Source organism: Sander vitreus, chromosome 21, assembly GCF_031162955.1.
Source record: "Sander vitreus isolate 19-12246 chromosome 21, sanVit1, whole genome shotgun sequence".
NCBI classification, from domain to species: Eukaryota; Metazoa; Chordata; class Actinopteri; order Perciformes; family Percidae; genus Sander; species Sander vitreus.
This window is the reverse complement of record NC_135875.1, coordinates 11,832,316-11,844,676: the sequence shown is the minus strand read 5'-3', so window position 1 is coordinate 11,844,676 and position 12,361 is coordinate 11,832,316. Positions and strand designations below refer to the sequence as shown.

The 12,361-nt window shown below is 38.6% G+C and overlaps 2 protein-coding genes across 4 annotated transcripts in view; both read right to left on the bottom strand.

Moving 5' to 3' along the window:
• Positions 1 to 460: 460 nt before the first annotated feature.
• On the bottom strand, positions 461 to 9,498 carry LOC144536322 (dnaJ homolog subfamily C member 7-like). Its single transcript, XM_078279398.1, has 14 exons — positions 9,400 to 9,498; positions 5,596 to 5,684; positions 5,275 to 5,399; positions 5,029 to 5,142; positions 4,775 to 4,849; positions 4,307 to 4,425; positions 3,969 to 4,122; positions 3,496 to 3,660; positions 3,291 to 3,382; positions 3,124 to 3,197; positions 2,887 to 3,033; positions 2,626 to 2,781; positions 1,307 to 1,393; positions 461 to 1,186 (listed from the first exon to the last, which is right to left on the bottom strand). The coding sequence occupies exons 1-14, from the start codon at positions 9,468 to 9,470 to the stop codon at positions 1,149 to 1,151; spliced, it is 1,506 nt and encodes a 501-aa protein (XP_078135524.1). The 5' UTR covers positions 9,471 to 9,498; the 3' UTR covers positions 461 to 1,148.
• Positions 9,499 to 10,896: 1,398 nt separating this feature from the next.
• LOC144536557 (zinc finger protein 385B-like) overlaps positions 10,897 to 12,361 on the bottom strand; it is a 71,879-nt gene continuing 70,414 nt past the window's right edge. For all 3 annotated transcript variants that reach the window (XM_078279759.1, XM_078279761.1, XM_078279760.1), the window contains exon 9: positions 10,897 to 12,329. In XM_078279759.1, coding sequence (XP_078135885.1) covers positions 12,099 to 12,329 — 231 coding nt within the window. In that variant the 3' untranslated portion in view covers positions 10,897 to 12,098. The remainder of the gene's footprint in view (positions 12,330 to 12,361) is intronic.

Genomic DNA, 12,361 nt, shown 5'->3' with positions numbered 1-12,361 from the left:
TGACAAGTATGGTTGGATAACAGCTACTGTAGGTGAGATTGACGATGACATAAAAGTGTTAGACGGGTTGAAGAATTAACTTGCAAAAATTCAATTTCATTCACTGGCCAAATATGAAAAAGGTCCTGTGAAAGAACATAAAAACGTAAATAGGACTTGCTCTGCAGCTTTTGATGTACTTAACTGATTTGTTAATCCTGGTAAGGCACCACTTAAATTTGAATGGGACAGTGGGGCAGATGTTTGGTCGGTGCTTTCAAGAGAAGAAAACCTCTAGGTGTAAGTGTGCTGATTTTAGCCTGTTTCAGGGAAAAATATACTTTGCACAATCGGAGAGCAAAGATGACGATGTGTTAAACATTTACAAATGAGTCTTAAAAAAGAAGGAAGACAAACACTTGCATTCTGCTGTATACAGGTTAGAATATGCAGTACAATAAATATAAATAGACCAAGGGAAGACTGAAGAAAAACAAATTTATGGACACAAAACGCTTTACATTCGAATCAAATATACAATGCAGCATGGAGAAAAAACTAAAAAAAACCTGCACGTCTATTCTATATTTGACAAGTGAGCCAATAAAACCTGAACAAACGCTCAAAAGAGACTGGCGTCCTAAACAGGCTGTCCTGAGGTCAGTTTTGACATTGAACTTCCACAGTACATTGACACTCTAGAGACATGCTATCCCAGGAGAACCTTAAAAAACGTAAGCCATGTTATGTCTTCTAAAACTAATCAACCATGATGCTTACACTTCCAATGCATTTCTTCCTACTGATCACCTTTATGGAGGTTGAGGCAGTGTTACAAGATTTTATTTACTATCATTTTGATTTTGGCAACAGGGACATGCTCTGATCAGCTGATCCAAACCTCTTAAATAAGACTTCTTAAGAACCTTTTTTATTTTTATTTACAATGATAATTCTTAACTTAAGTCTCTGAATTATCCTTCCCACTGTTTGTTAGCATCAATGCGAAGAGTAAATTTAGAAGTGAATGTAATAATGAGAAACCTCTTGAATAAGAATAGTGGGGAGACTTTGCAAGACACTCAGGAGTATGAGCATCAGGAGGTGACTGTGGGTCCATTTTAATTTTGTCCACTGCGGGGCTGCATTTTCCAATATGCTCCTTTACTTTAGCCAAATTGGAAAAAGAAATTTCCAGGTCCAGAGTCTTGAAAAAAACACACAAACAAAAGTTAGTTAATATGATGCACTTTCTCTGATAGATTTTTCCATGATTCAATAAACTAGTGGATGTCCAAACTGGGAAAAAAGAAGAAAAAAAACATACCTGGACTGGAATCAAAACTATATCCTCCTCCTCCTCCTCCTCCATGGCCGCCAAAGAAAGCCCTGAAGATGTTGTTTGCATCAAAATCTAAAGAAAAAGCAAAAGGCAAAAATATAGCGGGATTAACTGGTGATGAGGTTCAGGAACAACAAGATGGAAAAATGGAGCAAAAAGTTGGACTATCCACCAAAACTTCAAATTTATGGATAAAAATAAAAAATTAAAAAAGTTATGATGCATGTAATGATATTATGTGTACATATGTATTGGGAACAATCTGTGAATCAGTTTTGGTTGCATTTGAATATATCCTTTTGTAGTTACTGGAGATTTAGATTTAGCAAAATTTCAGTATTTGACTTTCATAGATTAGAGTAAAGCAAAGTAATTTGGAGCCATAAACTCTTCTCACTTCCATTAAATCACAACCAATGTCGCATGGTGACTTTGATATATGGCCCTGGAACACAGCAACATTTTAGAGAAAAACGTTGCTGTCATGACAGTATGTGGAATGGTAAAAACCTTTTTGAACAGCCCGTTTTCACAGCAAACATTTTGACTTGTCAGAGTAGGAAAAGCACAGGTGTTACTAATACCATTATGTTTGTTCTGCTCTATTAAAATGTTATAGGAAGTCATGAGTGGGACAGTGAAACTGAAGCAGCTAAATGGAATACAGTCAAGTTATTATTTACACCTATGCTTTTCCTGCAATAACGAGTCAAAATGTCTGCTGTGAACAAGGTCTATTCAGCCATCAACTAAGGGTCTTTCTCATCTTTAAAAGCACCTAATAATTAACTCTCTAGAGAAGCATATCACCATGTTTAACCTCTGCCAAGCAGGCTATGTTTGCGGTTAGGTTTGTCCATTTGTTTGTTTGTTGGATTGTTTGTCAGGAGGATTACGGAAAAACTTCTGGCCCGATTTTCATTGAACTTGCTGCAAGGGTGTAGCATGGGCCAAGCAAGAACCCATTAAGTTTTGGAGCGGATTCGACTCACGGGGCGGATAGATGAATTATCTTTCATTAACAAAACGAGAGAGATAGATCTATTAGATAGATAGATATATATTATTGTGATGCTGGAATAATCAGAACAATGTTCCAGACTGGGAAGAGTCCCACTGCATTAACATTGTGTGATAGGCCATGCCTTAGCAGAGGTCTGCACTCTCAAGTGCTTTTTTAGTTTGAAATGTTTTCCTTTAAAATAAGTAATATAAAAAAGTGATATGTTCTTTTTCATCCCACCAATGACCTACAGGCAGAATGTCAATCTAGCCAAAGAAAAGAAATGACTAAAAGCAGTCACCTCCGCCATCACAGGAGCCCTCATCTTCCAGGTCGTGTCCACTATCGTAGCGCATCTTCTTCTTTGGGTCAGAGAGCACAGTGAAGGCCTCGCCCACCTCCTTGAATTTCTTTTCCTCCTCCTTCTGCACCTCTGGAGTTGCCGCACTGTGGCGGTCTGCAAGAAGATGATACAATTAAGATTTAAAAAAAATTAAAAAAAATCATCAAATGTAATCAAAGTTGGTAACCTGCATGTCTGTGCAAAGACCAAGAGGTCTACCTGGGTGGTGCATAAGGGCCCGTTTGCGATAGGCTTTTTTGATCTCGTCCTCGGTGGCGTTCTTGCTGACCCCCAGCACCTTGTAGTAATCTTTCCTTTTGCTCTTCTTCAGCTCCAGCTGTGCTGTCTTCAGCAGATGTTTGTGATCTAGAGGGATACAATTTGTGAGTGTGTGAAAACCTGACCAGCTAGTGTATCAGTTAAGACAGGTAAAAATGTAGAAAGACACCAGCTTACCTGATGTTTTTTCTGTCTGGTAAACTTTTTCATAGTCTCGTACGGCCTCCTCATACTGCTCCGTGTTCATGTAACTATGGGGTTACACAAAGTCACTCAAAAACTGCACAATGCAGAACACACACGCGTGAGGAAAAATGTACTCATATTGAATGTGTGTGTCATACCACTGAGCTCTTCTTAAGTAGGCCTTGATGTAAGTGTCATCTAGTTTGATTGCGCTGGTGCAGTCATCAATGGCTTGATTAAGTTTCTTCAGCTGTTGATGAGGAAATAAGTAAATGTATGAATGCTACTTTTAAAACAAATAACCAGACAGCATTACTGATCAAATGCCTGTGACTAGCAGTTTGCTGATTTGCTGCCTTTCACCTTTGCTCCTGCCGTGGCTCTGTTGCAGTAGAGTTTAGCGTTGGTCTTGATGTTGTTGGGGTCTATCGTCAGCGCCTCAGTATACAGCTGGTAGGCGGCTTCATAGTTGCAGTTCTTAAATGCCTGATTGCCCTCCTCTTTCTTGGCTTTTAAGGCTTTGGCATTCTGATTTAGAAAGAGAACAAGTCATTATGTTTCTCCTACAACAATTTACTCACACTTGCATGTAAAAGATGTTCTGTATTCCAGCATGTCTCGAACCGTGGATTTACTGTGTCGAGCTGCCTTGTCATGTATGTGAGCTGTAGGAACAGATTTTTTTTGTCTATTTGTGTTTGGCTTTTTAAAAAGGTGCCCTGTGGAGTTTTCTTTTAAACAAACTAAAGTTCTGATTACATTCAGTGTTTTCCCTCACGAAAACGCATTGTGTGTATACACTGTGTATATCAGTGTTGACATAAAGACAATCTTACCCTGCAGGCTAGCCGGGCCTTTTCGTGGTCAGGTGCCATGCGCAGAGCCTGGACGAAGAATTGTACAGCTTTATCGATGCAGTCCTCGTAGTAAAGACACAGGCCTCGGACGTAGAGTGCGTCTGCGTTCGTGGAATCCATTCGCAGGATATCACTGTAAAAGAAAGCTTTGTTTTCATCTGCTGTGGAGAATCTGCAAATCAATTTCATCCTTCTTATTGGAAAGCGTCTAAAGCAGACCCTGTACTCTTATTAAAATCTTATATGAAGCCAAGAGAGATTTGCTTAACTGTAACAAAACAATCATACACCATGAAGCGAACACCAATTGTCCCTACCTCGCTACAGACTGGGCTTCTGGATAGCGTCCCAGCAGAGCCAGACACTCGGCCTTGAGGATTTTGAAACGGTGGCAGGCAGAAGCCACAGCTAAGGCCCGGTCCATGCAGTACACCACCTGGATCAGAACAGGGCCAATTCACCTGTTACACTATCATGTCATTCATTCATGAAAGAAATGCAGATATTTGGAGCTTTGTAAAAGCTAAATAAATATTTAATTTTCAGTCAAACAAGCTGTTCAGTGTAACTTAACAACTTCGACAGACAAAATGCATATTTGTGTGTGTGTGTGTGTGTGTGTGTGTGTGTGTGTGTGTGTGTGTGAGATAAGCACCAACATTAAGCACAATTTGACAGATGTTTCTGTTATCCTTTTGATTAGTTGAGGAAATCTCATATTTTCCAGCTCACTGACCATAGAAATAACTTGGAAAAAGGTGAAAAAAGAAAATGGGTGTAAATACCTTTCTGAAATCCCGCTTCTCAAAGCCAAAATCGGCCATTCGTTCGTACTCCAGTAGAGTCCCTGCAGTCTTATTCTAAAATATAACAACAATCATCTATCAATCAATCTTTCTTTACAATGTTAACAGACGGGGTTTGAATTGCATTATTCAGTCTTTAGCTCCAAGATTGTGATTAGTACGCAATTCAATTAAATGCTTTCCTATACTGTAACTACATTAAATAAAATGCGAAAAGTTCAGGTGATCCCCACCTCCTGCTCGGCCTCTTTGTTGCTGGGCTCAAGCTCCAAAACCTTTTGAAAGCAGCGATTGGCCGCCATGGCATTTCCCAACAACAGGTGGCACTTGCCCTCACGTAGATGACCCTGTGGGACAGGAGGGGCACAAGACTGTGTAAACAACTGTACATGTTACTCTCTATTCTGCAAGTGCAGCAGAGCGTTTTGAGACAATTAGTGGCGGGCAAAGCTGAGAATGTAGATGATATTCAAACCGACCTTCATAAAACAGTCATCCAGCCGCACAGCCTGCTGGGAATCTTCTAGGGCCTCTCGAAAGCGACAGAGCATCATGAGGGTGGCTGCCCTGTTGCCATAATAACTGGCATTTCTGGGGCTTACATCTTGAGATGAAAGAAGAAGAAAAAAATGTTGCAAACTGAGATGTGGGTACACATTACAGATAAATATACTGTATGTCCATACAAATGGCAGAAGTCAAGTCTTAAAGTAGATGTGCGACAAGAGATCATCAGCATTTCTCAACAGGAGAGTATAAACAAAAGATTGGTCAATAGGTTAAGAGAAGTTGGTGGTCACCTATGGCTTTAGTATAATAGTTGAAAGCCTCAGAGTATTCTTTCTTGCTGTAGAATGCATTTCCTTGCTCTTTGAAGCCTTCAGCCTGACTGCAAAGAGAAAAAACAGAAACCAGACAGTAACTAGCTGATACAGTATAAAACAAACTGTTCTGAATTTTATTGAAATTGAACTGGAGACAAAAGGCACCATAAAAAAGTGCAGTTTTCTACTGATACTCTCTTTCAACTAACTAAAACAATCCCTGAGTTTCTTCACACTGTCTTTATTACGCAAGTTCAATTTACTGTGCAGCCCTACTACAGACTAAAGGAAAAATCTTTGTTTGGTACAGATCCTTGAAAAAAAGGATGATAATTTTAATGTATTTTTCAATTAAAAATGACATCAATGATGCAAAAATGATCATTCCCTCCAATATTGTGATTCATATTACAATTGCAATATTAGTTGAAATAATTGCAATTAGATATATTTCCCAAATGTACAGCCCTACAACCAATTAAAAGGCACTGTTGGTAATATTTTCCAATATACAGTATGTACAATTTTTTATATATTTTTTGAAATGGTCTTTACACACCGACAGCAATCAATAACGTATGGGCTTTGAAAAAGAAGTGAAAGAGATCTGTCATCTGTAGCTGCTGTAATCCTTTAAAAACGTCCACCAATCAAACCGAACGGACCACTTTTTAAGAACAAATGGTTTGCTCATACTCATTTGTATCCTTAAGAGAATTTCTTGCAAATGAGGAAGAGCCTGAAACAAGCCCCCAGGAACAGCGCCATGTCTTAAAGCCACCATGGGCTTAGTGGATAAGGGTGGAATTGCACCCTCTGGCCCAGAAAGACTTTTCCCATAGACTTTGCATGGCGAAAGAAACTTCTATATTTCAGCGGATAATTTTTTGGGGGGTACATCAACTTACCAACCCGAACACTTAAAAGGGTCCTTGTTTAAAACATCAGCATGTAAACGATCAGGAACAACAAAAACAATGTTTAACGTTAGTGAATATTTTATACAATGAAACGGCGAGTTCATGAGTTCGCCACTTGTAAGAGACACGAGAGAAAAGCTCATGAACGAGCATGTTGCTACGACAACGTAAACAAACTGTTGCTAGTGCACATGTCCATCGTGACATCATGGGCCAGTCAACGCGGAAGAGCCGAGCTCCATAATTGCTATATGCGCTTTTGAGTACTCTCATTGGAATGAACGGGGCTTCCCGCCGAACGCTGTATCCAGTTCTCTTAATACATCCATGGCCTGAAAGGACTGGAGTGTGGTGTGTTACACCTGGAACTGGAACAGCAGAGCATGGCACATACTGTACAGTCCTGATAGCTGTAGTACTAAACATAGCAGTGAAATTCACCTGCTGGAGACCTTTCAAAAAGTGCCAAATGTTAAAGTGCAAATCAACACTGATTCACATACGGGAAAAAATGCTGTGCTGCTCACTGTGGGCTGAAGCATTTAAAAGTGTTGCTATTTAGGCTGCAACACGGTCAGTGACATAACAGTGTGTTCCATCAGCCAAAAAAATACTAAGATTTAATTTTTTGTTTTGTTTTGAAAAATGCATTCAGATAGATCGAATTCAGCGATTAGTCTTAAAAAAGGCCAAGAAATGGGAAGAAGCACAGAATTCTTAGCATGACTTGTTCATTTTCACATGCTTCTGCCATGGCAGATAACAAGCACATTCACCCTTAGTGTGTAAAAACTTAGTTTGAGACAATAACAGAATTTTAATAAATAAAATTGTCATAATTCTGAATAGCATGCTGGCACAGGAATTAGAAGATAAGTAGGTTTTAGCTTAAGAGGACTAGAACAATGTACAACAATGTTCTATTGCTTATCATTCCTTTATATGGTAATAGCAGCATTTTGTTTTGTACAAAAGTTGCAGCAATGCAAATCTTTGAAATAACTAAATTCACAGTAGAACATATTGCTATTGTGTACATCTCTCTCTATCTGCAAATATAGCACTAACCGTTTGAGACATTGCCAACTCACTTATTATGGTACTTTGGATTATTACAATCTCAAAACAACTGGAAAAAACACTCACACAATGCACTGATTAGGGTTGGGCTTCAAGAACCGATTCCTACTTGGAATTGTTTCAAAAATTACGATTCCAGTAGAATCGTTTCTTTATTGGAATTGTTTAGAGGATTTGGTTTCAAATCCGATCATCGCTTCCCAATTTAACATGCGCAAGTTTTGGTTTCCGTAGCGGCCAGGCGCTTGTTGTGTTGCAGCCTTGGAGCACAGTAAGCAGCACTCTAGTGTGGCTTTATTTTACATTGAAAAAGCCTGGTAAAACTGCAAACCACCATTGAATCAAAATAAAACGTTCCTCTTATTTGTGAAAAAAGCATTTGACCTTTTTTAACTCCACCTCTCAAAGAGGGAAGAATCGGAATTGGAATCAGAATCGTTAAAATCCAAACGATGCCCAACCCTAGTACTGATTCCTATATTTTATCTTTCACATATGGCATATTCTTAGCCCAGTAAAGTCTACCAAATATTCATTAGTAATTGTTTTGTAGACACTTTAATTATACATGTTAACACTCTAATTTTTTTATTAGAACATGTCTTACTTCACATTTTGCACAGATCACATAATGTGACAGGACACCAATTAAATGCAAAATGTAACATTACTGTCAAGGATGATTGCCTACCAGAGAGGTACATTTTTGGTTTGCTTTAAAAGGTCCCATACTGTAAAAAGTGAGACGTACATGATTTTTTTGATTATAAAGCAGGTCGAGGTGCTATATAAATACTTCTAAAGTATTAAAACGCTCAATCCAGAGAAATGCACACAGCCCTTATTAGGAAACTGTGCTTTTAAACAATCTGTCAGGACTTCTGTACAGTTGAGATGTCACAACAACACACACTATATATATATATATATATGTGGAAAGTGCCACTACAGTGCCGTCACAGTCATTCCCCGGCTGCAATTACGGTGCAGACGCCAAGAGCGCAGATGTGGAAGACGGTAAACGTTGCCCAATCAAAAATAATGTGTTTTGAACATTAAAACATGTAAACCTGTTATAGAAGAAAAACTAAATGCAAGTATGACCCTGAAAATGAGCATAACATGGGATATTTAACTATTGAAGACTGTCGCATCACAACACTGAATATTAAAATAATTGAGACTGTTTAAAATGTTTCGGTACGTTTAGAAAGTTAACTTAGGTAACTATCTGATGGTTTGAGCACCAAGTCCAGCTAATGCCATCTGTACCGGTATGCCCCTTGTGGAACTTTCTCGAAAACGGACTGCTAACTTACGGTCCAGAAACAGACTGTAGTTACGCTTTATTCTCCGTAAATGTCTCCGTACATCAGGTCTATTGACCCAATAAGTCTCAAAATACAATATAGCTGTAACGTTAGCTGAGGAGCATGTGCCAAGACACGCTAATTATCTTGGCTAACGTTAGGTTTTCTTGACGAATAAGTTGCGAAGCAAAGTAAATTTGAAGAATCCACAAATTGTGGTCTAATTTGAACTGTCCAAACTATGATAACCCCAACACTTACTAATCAAATCTAAGCTTTAGCTAAATGTTCCGTTTTCCCCGGACTAATAGGTAACGTTAGCCTGGTTAGCTTGTCTCCGGGCTAATCGCGCTGTTGTTCCCGAGCCTTGTCAGGTAACGGCAGTTGAGTTCAGTCAGTGAATCCCGGGTTATTTTCATATTATACACGCAGCACAACAAAACACAGCGGACAATTATATATATTTTTACCGATCCATGTCCTCTGGATTGTGGATTTGAGGTTCTGTGTCCACCGGCACGTCGATGTCAACAGCTGCCATTTTTTCTAGAAAGAACGAACACGAACCAACGTCATTTCCGGGGACTTTTTTTTTTTTTTTTTCTCTTCCTCTTTTTCTGAGGTCTTGAGAAACATAGATGAAAAAAAATTAATATATTATTATTATTATATAAAATATATATATATATATATATATATATATAAAACAAGTTTTAATATAACTTTCTCAAAGCAGGACTTGTGTGGGATGCATATTTTTCTGGCTGTAAAACGTACATACATTAGCTTTTGAAAATAAATGTTACAAAAAATGAATTAAAAAAATAACCAGAAATGTACTGCGGTTTTAACCAGCTTCAAACCTCGCCTGAGTCTTTGAAGCATTTAACTACATTTTAAATTACCCCATAAGCTTCTACTTGTAATCAGTCAATCAACTAATGATCAGGCTCATATCACCAGGATTTACTGGATGATTCACAAATGAACAGTTGGACATGCTGTGGCTATTTGTGTATATTAGACATTCTCCAGATCAAGAGCTGAAAAAAACACTTCTAACTCCTCAGCATGTTTTTCGTTAAAAAAAACCCATTAAATCTGTTTTTATTTACAGTTACTCTCCTCCTACAAATATGCTACAATTGAACATCAGTCAAAGAAGGCAGTGTATCACAATGGTCTTTGTAGAAATGCAAACAACATTATCTAAAGTGACTAAACATGATGATGTTATTTAATTTTATTTTTTTTACACTACCATTTTTATGAAAAGCATGGTAACTACTCCTTTTCACAATTTGCTGTTTGTTAGATATATACAAATGTACAGTATATTGCAGGAAATAGCACTGACATCTCCCTTACTATGGTTATCCTAGCTCTTATGTGCAAAATACCACTAGACGGCACTAGAGTATCATAAAGTATGGGGGCGGATACATCAGCAATGACTTTGTTACCAGCCACAACAGCAATGCTGGTATTGTTTTTCACCTTGTGACTGTTTGTGTGCTTATGTGTCATCATGGCAAAATGTGGTCCTGGAGACACCTACTGTGGTAGGAACTACCACAGAAGAGTTTTTAAGTACTTTGCATGGTGTTTATGTCTGTCTGTCAGATTTTGACTGTTGTCTGTTATGGAGTTTAAAGATGCAAGTGATCTGAGCAATGGCACCGGCGGTCACAAATCTTTACAGGTGGTGTTTAGTTGAGATCAAAATGAAAACCCGAGTTCGAAGTTGGGTGTGGTCCAAGCACACCTATCTTGATCTGCATAGTGATCTGAAATAAGAACAGTGCCAAACTGACGATACAAGTTATTACTGACTGTGTGCCTTGATCAAGGACCTTTAAGTGTTCTTGTCGATAACTATATTCATACATGAAGTAGGCCTATATTCTCCGTAATGAAAGCTAAAATAAACTTATATTTGCATATGAAGAAACTACCACAACTTTGTAAAAACAGTACTATTTATACGTTCATATAGAATACAGTATTGACATTTTCAGCACATAATCATTTACATTATTGCAATTGATGCAAATGATGTTACAATAGTCATTAATTTTACCAGGTGACACTTCAAAAATACATATTGCTTAGGATGATTCTGCACTATCAGTGGGAGTGGTTTTCTAAAGTGAAAGAAAGTTGTTTAAAAGACATTTAAATACTTGTGGATAAATCATTATATATAATTTCGGGGAACAGCACACAGCCTGTCTCTTCATACTGCACAAACAGCATCAAGCTGTTGCTTAATCATAACTTATTTATCCACACAAGTTTTCAATTTTATAACTTTAAATGAAACTATCGCACTGTATGCATTAGATGTAGTCTGTCTCCATATGGCGAGTATTCTTGGCATCATATCAGGATGGTGGTTGATTGTCACTTCATAACACAGAGAGCAAGAGAGAAACACATACACAGAGAAAAAAATGTATCTACTTATTTATCTTAAATAAATTATTTAACGAAAATGCATCCACATAAGACAACGGCTGTAAAGATATACATTTGTTGAGATAAACTATCCTTAGCAATCCAAAGTTATGGATCTCCTTTGTCTTTTCATTGGTGGAGGGCAGTTATATATGAAAATAGCCACTTTCATGGGAGATTAACACAATCTGGACTTTCTTGATCTTGGTTATAAAGACTGAAGCAGGAATGAAGTATTGTACTTGTTCTCCCAGAGTACAACTAGAAAGCTCTGAAATTGAAAGCATTTTGGCACAAACACTTAGTAACATTTACACACCCTAGTGTATTATATCATTGTCTTTTAAATACAACTAAAAGATGCTTGTCATTATGGCTTCCAGAGGGGTCCAGACCCAGGGAACATGCACTCAACAGTTTGTTGAGGGGAAACAGCTGAGCGATGGTCCTTCCATTTTTAAAGGGGTGGAGACACTGGTCAGTCAGCACTGAAATCTCAATCTACACCAGGGGATTGTGCATACTGTTGTTACGACTTGAAACTGCCAAACTTGACATATTTATATGCTGCCATCGTGGTCGCTGCATAGTGTCCTAATGTCCTTCAGGGGGTCCCGTGCTTTGTCCTTACTGACAAGCTTTTCTGCTAGTCCAGCTTTGGCTAGTTTAGGTCCACTCTACTGTAAGTCCTCCAGCCTAGCCTGGCTCATTGCTAGTAAGGAGAGAAGATAATAGGAGCATGTGTGGCCCTCAGAGGTCCTGGGGCAGGCCTAAAGAGTGTGGGGCTGATCAGGGGACCATGGATGAAGGCTGTGGGACTCGGCGGCAGCCGTAGTGCCAAAGGTCCAGACGCCATGGTGCACAAGGCAGCTTGATTGAGGGGGCTGGTCAGAAACCCTGCAGGCAGGGCCTTAGATAGCTGCTTGTGCAGGGCCAGTTTAGTCTGAAACCAAAGACAAGAGACATATTTATTCT

What these genes read in the sequence shown, in the direction of transcription:
- LOC144536322 (XM_078279398.1), bottom strand. Translation starts at nt 9,470, where the DNA reads ATGGCAGCTGTTGACATCGACGTGCCGGTGGACACAGAACCTCAAATC. An exon ending in AGGCCCGGCTAGCCTGCAGG is followed by an intron (nt 3,661 to 3,968) that starts GTAAGATTGTCT and finishes TTTCTAAATCAG; the next exon opens with AATGCCAAAGCCTTAAAAGC. An exon ending in GGGCTCCTGTGATGGCGGAG is followed by an intron (nt 1,394 to 2,625) that starts GTGACTGCTTTT and finishes CTTTTTCTTTAG; the next exon opens with ATTTTGATGCAAACAACATC.